At 40.7% G+C, this 13,883-nt stretch overlaps 1 protein-coding gene across 3 annotated transcripts in view; it reads left to right on the forward strand.

The window, feature by feature from the left end:
- The window catches only part of LOC118416622 (plasma membrane calcium-transporting ATPase 2-like), a 46,617-nt gene extending 33,108 nt beyond the window's left edge, over positions 1–13,509 (forward strand). For 2 of the 3 annotated variants that reach the window (XM_035821777.1, XM_035821778.1), the window contains 11 exons: positions 488–690; positions 940–1,185; positions 2,295–2,542; positions 2,818–3,055; positions 3,532–3,711; positions 3,826–4,020; positions 4,716–4,907; positions 5,351–5,564; positions 6,673–6,884; positions 7,757–8,044; positions 10,328–10,956. In XM_035821777.1, coding sequence (XP_035677670.1) covers positions 488–690; positions 940–1,185; positions 2,295–2,542; positions 2,818–3,055; positions 3,532–3,711; positions 3,826–4,020; positions 4,716–4,907; positions 5,351–5,564; positions 6,673–6,884; positions 7,757–8,044; positions 10,328–10,690 — 2,579 coding nt within the window. In that variant the 3' untranslated portion in view covers positions 10,691–10,956. The other variant, XM_035821779.1, reaches the window with a different exon arrangement.
- Positions 13,510–13,883: the final 374 nt, after the last annotated feature.

Below are 13,883 nucleotides of genomic sequence, written 5' to 3' on the forward strand. Positions count from 1 at the left end.
GACTACCCAAGAATTTTGTAGGATCGTAACAGTAGCCTCACAGGAGATGGAAAGAACTTAAGAAGACCTCAATTTTTTGTATTTCTATGTTGGCAGATATACATATCAATCAAGTGTACAACAGACATGTAGATTCAAACCTGCACCTAACCTGCACTGGTCCATGTACTTGGTTTCACACATAAATGTTCTATGATGTAGGTGTCTATGGATTGTTACTAATTGTGGATTGTTACTGTTACCACCTACATGTATCAAGTATAAAAACAAAATAACAATGGTTCCTGAACAATTTTAATATGATCCATATTTCCTAAATTCAGAGTGGTGCAGGTAAAATTTGTCTGGTGCAGTTAATTTTCAAAGTTACCTGCACCAGTGCAGGTATGCAGAAAAAAGTATTTCAAGCCCTGTTATGGTTGAATGTTATTTCAGACAATTGATGTCATTGGTGTCTTATGCCCTTTACATCTCTTGTTTTCCTCAGGGTTTGCTGTGTCCGTCCTGACTGTCATCATCCTGATCATCACCTTCTGTGTCAACACATTTGCCATCCAGGGGCTACCCTGGAACAACTACTACATCCAGTTCTTTGTCAAGTTCTTCATCATCGGTGTAACCGTCCTGGTGGTGGCTGTACCTGAGGGTCTACCTCTTGCTGTGACAATCGCTCTGGCATATTCTGTCAAGGTGAGTCTTTTTCTGCACAATATGGCCATGCCAATGTAACTTCTTTGAGCTCTGATTTCTGTAGTAAGCAGTCGGCCAAAATAGAAATAAAAAACAAATGCTAAAACCAAACCAAACCAAATTGATGCTTGGTTGTTCTAAATGGTTTTCATGGTGCCATACTGGTACATCCCCAGTGGAGAGAGTGTATTACTTTGTGACTATTCTATATGTATACAAGTGATTAATGAACATTGTCATCCCATCTAGAAAATGATGAAAGACAACAATTTGGTACGCCACTTGGACGCCTGTGAAACTATGGGAAATGCAACAGCCATCTGCTCTGACAAGACAGGTACCCTGACCACCAACCGCATGACAGTCATGCAGATCTTTGTCGGAGAGAAGCACCACAAGTCTGTGTCGGACTGCGCCAGCCAAATCCAACCTAAAGTCATGGACTTACTAGTGGATGGAATTGCCATCAACAGTGGCTACACCTCCAGGCTCCTGGTAGGTAGTTGACACGGAATGTAGTGGTTTTATATTAATCCCATGCAGTAACTAACATTGTGCACTTGGAAAGGCTTTCTTTGTTTACCTGCTTCAGGCAGTCTATCATTGGGAAAGACACTTAACAATGCTTCATCAATATTTGTCACTCAACATGGGTGATAATGATTGCCAGTAGTAGGGAGGCCTACACACAAGTTTTATCACAATTACCATTTTTGAAAGGCTGGAATTTTTATTTTATTTGTACTCAAGATGAGAGTGTTGATTGTTGATGAAGAGTTTACTAATGACACAGAGAAGACTAGATGGCTGGTACTGGGATGGAGATGACCGTTCCCCAGCATCCTTAAAAACAGGACAGACTGGTGATATTTCCACATGGAAGGAAAACATCTTTCCTTTAGGCAGCCATTGAAAAGCTTGGCCAGGATGGGAGACAATTCAGGTGAAATGTTTTTAGGAAGAACCACCGGAATATTGTCTGGTCCAGTCGTCTTGTTAGCAATTAATTAGCATTGTAACATCCCTAGTAACTTTGAAAAGTATCAGTTCGAACAGGAAAATCAGGGAGTGGATGACCATGATCATCAAGAGTAGAGTTAGTGGCAAAATTCTTTGCAAAAAGTTTTTCTTTCTCGGAGGAAGAAGAAATAACCTCGGGCCATTTATCAAAGTAGGTATAGAGGTTTGGCCTCTGTTTAAGACTTTTCCTGGTGATTTTCCAGAACTCACGAGAGCCAAGAACTTCACCATCATGCTTGAGAAACTGTTGTTTTCTTTTGGCATAATTTGCACAGTAACTTACTAACTACTGTAAATGCAGAAATGTTCGCAGTTTTCGCGGTGACCACGTCACAGCAAACTTAAAGCCACCGCGAACATTTTTCTAGTATAGTATTAGACTGCAGTCTATGGTGTTACCGCAAATTTAAAACCACCGCGAAAAGTCCTTTTTCCCGCTACCTCAAAATTAAATCCCAGCGAACTTAAATGCATTTACAGTATGTGTCATGTGACAGTAACTACATGTATTTGTCACATTACCTTAGGTTCTTTTCCTGCCACCATTGTATATTTTTGTCTCTTCTGTTCTTGAATCGCCATAGCCACCAGAGGATGATCGAGAGGGAGGGCTTGCCAAGCAAGTTGGGAACAAGACAGAGTGTGCCCTGCTGGGCCTAGTGGTGGGACTGAACAAGGACTATCAGGCTGTCCGTGACGAGTGGCCCGAGGAACGTCTCTACAAAGTCTACACATTTAACTCTTCCCGCAAGTCCATGAGCACTGTCGTCCAGAAGGAGGATGGCACTTTCAGACTGTATTCCAAGGGAGCTTCTGAGATCATGCTCAGGAAGTTAGTATATCTACAGTTAATATGCTTTGTTTGGTATGAATTTTGTTCAGTAGATTTGTTCAGTACACCTATGTTGCACAGGACTGGTGTTGTAATGAACTGTACATGTATGTAACAAAATGTACAATGTCATGTACATTTGCACGTTTGGAAGGAATGAACAGGTGTGAATGTGGGTACGTACTTACCGACAAAGCAAACATATTCAGTTGAAGTCACATCACAAAAAGATGTTTTCTTCTGAGCATGATTGACTAACAGGTTTATCTCCTCAGGTGCACCAAGATTCTGGATGCCAATGGTGAGGAACAGGACTTCACCCCTCACAACCGCGACACTCTCATCAAGAAGGTCATTGAGCCCATGGCCAGCGAGGCACTGCGGACCATCTGTATGGCGTACCGTGACTTTGATCCGGCGGACGGGGAGCCAGATTGGGAATCTGAGAATCTCATCGTCTCGAACCTGACTGCAATCGCTATCACTGGCATTGAGGACCCAGTCAGAGATGAGGTCTGATTTTCACAATCCTATCTGATTTTAAAGTATCATTGGTTCTTTTAAAACGTCACAGCAGTACTAAAATCAAAATAATTATTTTGATCTCAGTTTGACATCCTTTTTTGAACCAGTGCTTAATACACTAACAGAAAAACAAAAAGGAAAATAAGCTTGACTCACACAGCTGTGTGTTTAACTTGAACCACAACAAAGAGTAACACAACTCCACTGTCTTGTATGCCCCAAAAAATGATGTTGGTTAGACTATTTTGAGTGAAAGTATTGTGTAGAAGTAGAAGTAGAAAGTATAGGAGAGATAATTAAAACTCTTCACCTTTCATCTACAACCTGTGTCCTCAAATTATGCTGAAAGTCTTAAATTCGATGCATCAGGTATTAAATTTGGAGGCATGAGGTATTACAGATAATACAAAACTTTTGTTGTTTGGTGTCAGAAACACTTTAAAATGCAAGTTCCCCTCCCACAGGTGCCAGCAGCCATTAAGAAGTGCCAGAGGGCAGGGATCACTGTGCGCATGGTGACGGGGGACAATATCAACACAGCACGTGCCATAGCCATCAAGTGTGGCATCCTGACTCCTGACGAAGACTTCATTATCCTGGATGGAAAGGAGTTCAACAGGAGGATCAGGAATGAAAAGGGAATGGTATGCAAACTCAGCATCTCTCCCATTTTTAGCTGGAAAACAGGTAGTTGACCAGGTAAAAATACAGGTATTTTGAGTTTGTTGGTTTCTGACAGGTTGTGCATCTGGTTTCAGATTGAGCAGGCACGGATCGACAAACTCTGGCCCAAGCTGAGGGTTCTGGCTCGCTCCTCCCCCACAGACAAGCACACCCTGGTGAAGGGAATCATTGACAGCACCATCAGTGAGAATCGGGAGGTGGTGGCTGTGACGGGGGATGGAACCAATGATGGCCCAGCCTTAAAGAAGGCTGATGTTGGCTTTGCCATGGTAGGTCATTCGTACTTATTAGAAGGCCAAATCTTCATTGATTTGTATTGTAGTGCACTTGATGGATTTACAAACAAAGTTACACAAAGCCAGGTGCTTGTGTAAAGAAGTGTGAGCTCATACATGTACATATTCGTCAGGATATATGCTAGGCAATACATTCAAGTGCTGATGTCACCAATATTTAACATTTCTTGATTACGTTTATCTATAACTGTTTAATGTCATAGTTGTATGTACAAAATTTACACACTTCTGATGTTGTTGAACATCAAAACTTCTAGTTCTTGACTCCTGTCGCCTGAGGTTATTTAGATAGCTTCCAACCATGACCTTATGGCAAACATGGAACCTGACACAATGCCAAACATTGCATACCAGGTCTGAACTGGCTATCATGTTTCCTATGATGTCACAAGAATTTGGAAAGAATTTGATAACTTGAGAGGAGGAATCAAGAATTGGAAGTACAGTATGATATGTAAGATTCAATGTTCCATTCTGTAAAAGTGTCAGTGTTCATTTGATAATACTTATGATGGTTGCTTATAACCAGCAACTGTTGTATTTTCCTGTCATCGGTGAGATAAGCACTTTCAACTTTTATACGCCCACAGATTTTTAATTCAGCAGCAACTTATGATAGCCGAGTGAAAACCTGGAGTAGCCTTTAAGGTGTTGCATTGTATTTGCAGGGCATTGCTGGCACTGATGTGGCCAAGGAGGCATCAGATATCATCCTGACAGATGATAACTTCACCAGTATTGTCAAGGCTGTGTTGTGGGGACGAAACGTCTACGACAGCATCTCCAAATTCCTACAGTTCCAGTTGACTGTCAACGTAGTAGCTGTTATTGTGGCCTTTCTGGGAGCCTGCATTGACAATGTAAGAAAGACAACTTAAATCGTTTGCAACAATGTTTTCATGCTAGATATCCATGTACTGGACTTGATTTGTTAATTTGTATTATCTCTATTGGATTCCAAGCTTTTCCAGAAGTTTTGTGAGGAAAAGATACAGCATGCCGATTGTGAATACATGATATTGTCAATAATAACTGCTTGACTGACTGTAGTATGTTGTACATGATACAGTACATATTTGTAAACTTGTTTTCACATTGTGGTGGGTGGAAAGTAATTTGCCACACATCTACATGCAGCAATACATTATATATGTAGAACAATTTCGAATTTCACAGACAACCTGCCTGGCTTGAACTTCTAAAGCTGTACACAAAGTAGTTGATTTTACAGGATGGCACTGCAGTTGCAACTTAACTTCGTATTTGATACGTCAGAAATTAAAGCTTTGTCTTCACCAATCAGGACAGTCCTTTGAAGGCAGTTCAGATGCTGTGGGTCAATTTGATCATGGACTCCTTCGCCTCATTGGCCCTTGCCACTGAGATGCCTACTGAGGAGCTGTTGCTACGGAAACCGTACGGGCGCACCAAGCCCCTGATCTCCAGGACTATGTGTAAGAACATCCTGGGCCATGCTGTCTACCAACTCATCATCATCTTTACCATCCTGTTTGCAGGTACGAATAGCCAGATGAGTTTCATGCTGTGGTTTCTCAGGAACAGTTCTAGGAATGGCATAATCACTGCACCTCCAGAAATTTGTAAAAAAAAAATAGTGCTGTAGACTTTTGCCAAGGTCACCAGAAGTAGTAGTGGAAGTCACAAATAGACTCAATAGACTTACTCTGACAGAGCCAGTTACTAAACTACTAAACTTGTAATACAGAGCCCTGAGAAACTGTAGCACAGTCAAACCTGTCCAAGATGACCACCCGGGGGACTGGGCAAAAGCGGTTGATTTGATTAGGTGGTCAGTTAGAAGAGTATCGACTCACAACATGTCCGATGCATACTTTAAATGGTTTCCGTTGTATTTAATGGCAAATAGCAAGCACACGCACATGCATCCGCCGCCATCTTTATTTTGAACATAACATCGTAATGGTAGCCAAAATCTGACGCAAACTGGCCGAATTTGGCACAAAAACTAGCATCATTGAAAATCTATGACACCTCAAGATTTTAAATTGATGCAGTCCTTATGGAGAGGGATTTGGTTCCCATTTTTGGCGGTTGCGGTCACGTTGGCCAGGTGGTCGTTGTGAAGAGGTCGCTTAATGCTTACGCCAATGGGGAAAATATTCGGGACTGAGAGAAAGCGGTTGTAATGGCCAGGTGGTTGCTAAGAAGAGGTGGTCTTTTGGGCAGGTTTGACTGTATCAGCTCCATGAAATGATGTGTGCGTGATCATGATGTTTTCTGTTGTGTAGGTGAGTCAGGTTTGACAGTATTAGCTCCATGAAATGATGTGTGCGTGATCATGATGTTTTCTGTTGTGTAGGTGAGTCAGGTTTGACAGTATTAGCTCCATGAAATGATGTGTGCGTGATCATGATGTTTTCTGTTGTGTAGGTGAGTCAGGTTTGACAGTATTAGCTCCATGAAATGATGTGTGCGTGATCATGATGTTTTCTGTTGTGTAGGTGAGTCAGGTTTGACAGTATTAGCTCCATGAAATGATGTGTGCGTGATGATGATGTTGTCTGTTGTGTAGGTGAGTCAGGTTTGACTGTATTAGCTCCATGAAATGATGTCTGCGTGATGATGATGTTTCCTGTTGTGTAGGTGAGTACATTTACGACATCGACAGTGGGCGCGGAGCAGCCCTGCATGCTGCACCCAGTCAGCACTTCACCATCGTCTTCAACACCTTTGTGATGATGCAGATCTTCAATGAGATCAATGCCCGTAAGATCCACAACCAGCGCAACGTCTTCTCTGGCCTCTTCACCAACCCCATCTTTTGCTCCATTGTGGTGGGGACCTTGATTGCTCAGGTATGAGAAATAACATGAAAGTCCATCTGTCTTGATATAATGACAGTGAAGTTTATTGCACATTCATGCCCCATCGGGGCTAAATGCAGTCAGTTTGATACAAAAGGTCGTAAACAAAAAGTTATACATATACTGCACATAAATTAGTAAATTAGTAAAAGTTAATATACATATACTAAAGTTATACATATACTATACATATACTAAATATGATCTTTTCAAGTTCATCTGTTTTCCAACAGTCCTGAGAGACCCAATTGCTCCCCACATACGACACTTGTTAAAAGAGTAAAACCATCCCTTAGAACAAGTAACATAACAACTTTTTTGGCTTAAATTAAGGTTGGCTAAATTGGCATTTTGACCTTTCATTGTCTTCTCGTCAAGTGAGTGTCAACAAAGGATAGTGAGTGTGTGAGAAAAAATGGAGTCGTAACAAATTTTGATAGATAGGCATGAAAGAATTCTAAATATGATTTTTTTGGAGCATATGGAAGACGTCATCAAATTTTATTGCCCCTTATGTTATTGTTATTTTTTCTGTGAGAAAATACAAAACACTTTCGTACATAACACTCAGTTTTACACATCTTGATATCTACTAATCATCTGTTATTAGAAAATGATTTTTTTGTTAAATCAGGTGAAAACAATCATTTTCTAATAATACAGATTATTAGGAGGTATCAAGTATTCTTTTTCCATTATTTTGGGGGGGCAATATTATACGTCATACTTTTGCTCATTTTGCAGCAGCTTTGTTAGATTTGTCTGTGGTTAAAAAGACAAGTTTTAACTTCATTGTAAAATGTGATATTTGTGGTATCTGATATTCCATAACAAAACTTTTGCTTTGTTTTGTGCTCTCTTAGATCTTCATCGTTGAGTTTGGTAGCGTTGCTTTCAGCACGACTAATCTGACTATAGACCAATGGGGATGGTGTGTCTTCCTCGGAATGGGAGAACTACTATGGGGCCAGGTGCTGGCATTCATCCCAACCAAGAAGCTGCCACGAAGCCTGACCATTGGTGGCGGGGAGCCCGAGGCAGACATGGTCTCCATCGCAGACATCGACGAGCCCGACGCGATCGAGAGCATGACGGAACTGCGACGAGGTCAGATCTTGTGGATCCGTGGTCTGAGCAGAATCCAGACTCAGGTATGGCAACGTCTTCATAAGGTGTACCACAGTGACTGTAGATCCCTGAGTGTGAACATTGTACAGGCAGTACATTTGCACAAGATCAACAAAATAACAGGGAAACCTTCCAGATGTCTGCTGTGTGACATTCAGTTCTACATTGTAGGGCAGTGGGAGAGTTTCTCCATGGAAATCAGTGTACACAGTCAGTCTTACAGACCTAATTAGTCAAAGGGCCAAGCATCGAAAACTTCTGGGGTTCTCTGAAAGGACACGGATACATTTGTACATCACATGCCGAATCACAGCTTGATCCTGTTACATACCAGTAGGTGTAAACAACTTTCTTTGGTGCAACATAAAGACCTACAAATTTTTTTGTCATACCTGTACAGTTTTCCCTGACAACCATGTAGATATTTTTGTGCATTGCATTATGGCATTATGGGTTTTGAATCATTTAGCAGTTTTTGTTTTGTTTCTGCAGTTGACCACAGTATGATATGGGCATCAAATTCTGAAAATGTACAAGTCTCAGAGTAAAAGTCATTCTGTGTATGCTTGCATCTTTTATCTGTTTCGGACTCTTAATTCATCAAATCTTAACGTCCAAAGTACATATTTCTGAAAGTTCTGTGTAGCCCTAAATTAACTTTGTATGTTTATTGGGCACTGCAATCTATACAGCAAAGTCAGTCAATAAATGGGGGTGGACGTAAAATAAAAAAAATATGACAGAGAATGTAATTATAATCAGGGCTCGAAATACCACCTGCATATGCAGGTTAGTGCAGGTAAAATTGGAGTTGTGCAGGTATTTCTGGTGTCTACCTGCACCTAACCTGCACTGGTCCATGTACTGTATTTTATACACAAATGTCCTATGATATAGGTGTGTATGGATTGTTATTAGCTGCATTGATAAAGTATGAAAGAAAAAATAGTAATGCATGGTTCCTGCACAATTTCAGTATGATCCATACTTCCTAAATTCAGGGTGGTGCAGGTAAAATTTGTCTGGTGCGGGTAATTTTCAATGTTACCTGCACCAGGTAAGCAGAAAAAAGTATTTCGAGCCTTGATAATAAACTATATGTCAAATAAAAGGTAGGGTTTCAGGAAAGTAGCATACGGAATTTCAAGAAGATTCGTCAATGCAAACGGTTGCTATAAAAACCCATAAAATGTGCAATGTTTAGTGGACAACTTTTAAAGTGTAACTATAATCAATAATTTGACCGTGGTTAGGCCACTACAACTTGTTCTTTAAGCATGCCAAATGTCATGGACTGGCAGTCAACCAACTTTCCGCTATGAGTATTTAACTAAAGGGTAATTTCAGAGGCATGTAGCATTGTTTTTCCTGTTTTACAAAATTAGTGTGTTCTAGAGGATTGGCCCTTTGACTGAATACTAAACACAGAATAACAAACATGCCAGTGTAAGCCTCACTGGTACAATTTTGCTGTTGTTTTACACCAGCCATTATGTGTTTAACTCGATTGTGTGTAATAGTTGTTATTTTTTTCACTCAATGTGCACTCTCACATACATGATTATGATAATAAATGTTGCATGTGTCATTTTTTTTTCTTTGCTTTTCACAGAATTCTGATGTAATGTGGCATGTCACACGAAGACGTAGCATGCAGTTTTGCGCTTGATTTGCCAGTGCTGCTAATGTGTCATTTTCTTTCATGCTCACTGCAGATGGTGGCCAGTATCTGTGACTTAACTCCGAGGGAGTTCATGCATGCAACACTGATAGTGCATGTTACCTGTAATAACACAGGTCTAGTCATCCATTATGAGCTTGGCCAGCTGCGTCCTTTCTGCACCGACAAGCTCTAATCTTTGCCTCTTTACTATCCATCTTGAGATGTGTATAAACATCCCCCAGACATGCTCCTTTTTTCACTAACTTTAAGACTATTTGGTTTTCTCCATCCCTTGTAAGAAATTCTCAAAAACTGCTCCTTTTACTACACAACCCTGAACCTAAATCCTCTGCAAAAATCTGGCAATTGAATATTTTATTTTCTACCAGGCATATTGAGATGAATGAAAAACAACGATCCTGTAGACATGCTCATCTGTGATCTTCAACATTTCTTGGAAGTTCAGAGGACAGGTTGTCTCCACTTAGGTGGCTTCAAGGTCTGCAGTAAGGACATAGCACACCTCAGTGTGTAGGTCTGCACGATCAAGCACTCTATCCAAACTCCAGGTGTAGTCCAGTTGAAGTGTGCAATCTTAGCACATGGACTCTAAAGTTTAACAAAGCTTTGCCTTGTCTTACAGATCAGTGCAGTGGACACATGGAGGGATGCCATGGCCAAGACCCGACGAGACACCTTGATCCACGATTTCATGCCCGTCCCCGAAGGGGATTCCAATAAAACTAGCGAGCTAGACCTGACTAGATCTAGCGAGGATAACTCCCTACCCAAGTCAGATACCGATCAGCCTATGCCTGATTCGGAGTCTCCCAAGGCAAACTCAGTGTCGCCCGACCCAGTGGTGTCGGATCTGAAGTCAGATGTTGAATCAGACATGCCCCCGCCTGTTGTTGATTCTGCTCCTAAAGAGTCGGAGCCTCTGTCCCCTTCATCAGGCAGTGCCCCGTCCCAAGCTGCTGACTCTACTGCTGTTGAGATAGACTAGTCTCAGTCTAATGCAGAGCAAGCATGGTCGTGTCTCATGGCAGAGGCTTTGTGTTTGTCAATATGTTTGTTTGTTTGCTCGTTTGTTTGTGTTTGTCTTTGTTTACTTATCACCTTGTTTGTCTTTGTTTGTTAGGTACCATCAAAGTAATGCAAAGGTGCGACTGGGGTTCTGGGCAGCACACTCTGACTGTTGGAACCCTGGCTGACAGCAATGATTTGGCAAAACCAAAAGAGAATCACAAAAAGAAAGATAAACTTTATTTTATTTTGCAGATCCGTGTTGTGAATACATGGAGAAGCACGCTTTACGAAGGTCTAGACAAGACTAGACGAGACACATCGATCCACGATTTCATGAGCACTCCAGAGACCCACTCTATCGATTTCATGAATGCCAACGGTGGGGACACAACCGATGGAGGACTTTCTGGGCTCTCTTCTGCCAACAACAGGTCTAGCAGATCTCTCCATAGTTATGAAACTACCATATGAGATGGAGAATACTTAGCTGCTTGGGACAGGTCATGTTGCATCTCCTATGTGGGACCTGGGAAGACCTGGCTTACCTAACTACCTGCGTTATCTTTGCGTGCTTCTCCATGGTTACACAAAGAACCCATAGCCCTTCTTTCCCAGGTCCCCCTTTCCCTACATATTGTTTTTATAACGTTTCTTTTCTGTACATCATTGTCTGCTTTTCCTGGTGTTCTGTTTCCAGGTTTTGATAAGTTGTTATCACTTACGGTTTCCTCTCAGTAGTGCAGAACTGACTTAGATGAGTAGATGCAGGGAAGTGATTAGTTCCTAGCTTGGTCCTGAATGCATGGTAGCAATCTTACATGAAGAGACCATAGCAGTATGTTTGATATGTTAGGAAGGCTTGTAGTAGTCTTCATTACATATTAGTATTTTCTACTTTTTTTTAAATGGAATTCTGTAGCATGAGGGTTATCTGTACATGTGCAATTAGTTTTGGGTTTGGCCCTGTTTTAAGAGCCAGGTGGAGACATCTTTTTTAAAATCTAAAGTAACAACACATGTTTGTTCACCACATAAATGTTTACATAATGTACTGTGGAGCAACATGTACTTATAAGGCTATTATGTAGAAAACAAAAGAAGGTATTTCAATGAGGTAGTATGCTTAGTCTGTGAATGAAATTTTCTTTCCCCCCTGAAGGCCCATGTTTCATGTAGCTGTCTTGTTGGTTAACCCATTTAACAAGACTGCATTTATTTTGTTGTCCTTTGTTTTTCTCCCAGTCCAAGTGTTTGATGTTGCTAACATTGCAGGTACTTCACCAACCCCAAGGTGTATACTATACAATCTATTCTCCTTTCCTTGCAATACAGCAATGCTGCTTCTAGAAAACAAGCACAACAAATTACACTCAACAAAAATTCAAATGCAACATTTTTGCTCCCATTTCCCCGAGTAGAAGATCAAAGGGTTGACCGTCTCATTTTCCTCAACTTTTGTCCATGAATTGGCCAAGCTCATGTTATGCTTTTTATCACATTTCCAAACCAGGGCCCAACCAGGCAGCTTTAGAGAATGAAAAGCACAATATAAGAGACAACAAAACACACAGAATGTGATAGACTTATTCATGTCGGACTCCATAATTTGTGTGATTTCCACAACGGACGCTTTTATTTTTCGTTTTTGCAAACAGCCTGGCCAGGCCCTGGTTTGGAAATGTGACCTTTAAGCATTGGTCCATCCTATTAATGGATGAAGGATGATCCATCCTATTAATGGATGAAGGATATCAAAATGATAATTAAACAACATTGGATTGATGGATGATCTGAATAAAGGACAAATGCCCTTTGCATGGATTTATAAAAACATGTAAACAAACTTTGAGAAAACTAAGCTTTTTGCATTGACAGACTGCAAAGCAAAAACAAAATTGCTGCTTTTCTATTTTTGTTGAGTACATAAAGCACAACAGGAGTACTTATTACTGTTATCATGTACATGTACAGCTATCACCTTCAAATTTAAGAATTGTGCATATGGATATGATGGTGTTCATAAAGGCCTGATATAGGTCAAAGTTCTATGGTATTGTGTATAAAACATTTTCCAAGGTATTCCAGAGGTCCAAATGTTTAGTGTTAGTGGTTGACGTAGATGTAGAATTCAGCTGTATATTGGTGACAGTGTCTGTGTTCAATGTAATGTATTGGAGTTTGGGTGGATGATTGTTCATAATCTGTGATGACAAAATTTTATTTATTTGTTCCCTCTCCTGACTAGTCTTCATGCCAATGTCATTCAACTTCATGACTAACAACTGGTTCAACATTAGGAACGACTGCTAAGACCAGGCATTGCCACTGATATGGGAAAGTGTCTGACATGGAAAGTTCATGACTTTGCAACTGTGAAAGTTTTCCTTTAAGATGAAGCAATAACTCCTTGCTACCCAGTAAGTGGTAAACTCTTGATGCTAAAGCTAGCAGACACATTTTCATGGCAGACGTGAATTTGGCCATGGTTCAGTCACCATTGAGTTTGTGCTTCATTCAGATTCAGTCTGTGTCATCGAGGAAATAGAATTGATGTTGGTTCATTTGGAAAGGGAACGGTTTTGTAGATAGAGTCGTTACCTACTGTGCTCCTCACAGTTAGAATACTTTCAGGGCTGCATAGGTGTATGAACAGAACATGTAGATCAGAGCCCATCTTTTGCTTGTAACATGAAGTAGCATGTTGTAGATGTTATTTTCCCTAGTTGCAGTCTATATTCAGGAAAAGACCGTTAATACTGTAGATGGTTTTTATGAAATAAAGTTTTTAAACCAAAAGGTTAAGGCTTGTTTCTTCGACTCAGACTTCTTCTCCGCCACTTTAGTACAAGGACCACTAAAGGAGCATCTCACCGGCGACACAAGTGCAACTTGAAGAGCTTTATTTTAACGGGATAAGACGTAACGATGTTTTCTTTCGTGTCACGATTGGCTGGTGGCGGGCTCTCTGTTGTAAGTCTTGTAAATGACGCGTAAATATATCGTCAACTTTGTAGGTTGGCCAAAATAACGTTTTGGAATTATCAAAGCAGTTTTCATAACAATATCGCTAAAATGTACCCAAGTCTGTTCAAACAACAACATTAAAATTTATTTTGTGTGTAAATATCGTACATGCGTAGCCGAAAAGATCGCCATGGAACCGCCCCTCC

Source organism: Branchiostoma floridae, chromosome 5, assembly GCF_000003815.2.
Source record: "Branchiostoma floridae strain S238N-H82 chromosome 5, Bfl_VNyyK, whole genome shotgun sequence".
Lineage (NCBI taxonomy): Eukaryota > Metazoa > Chordata > Leptocardii > Amphioxiformes > Branchiostomatidae > Branchiostoma > Branchiostoma floridae.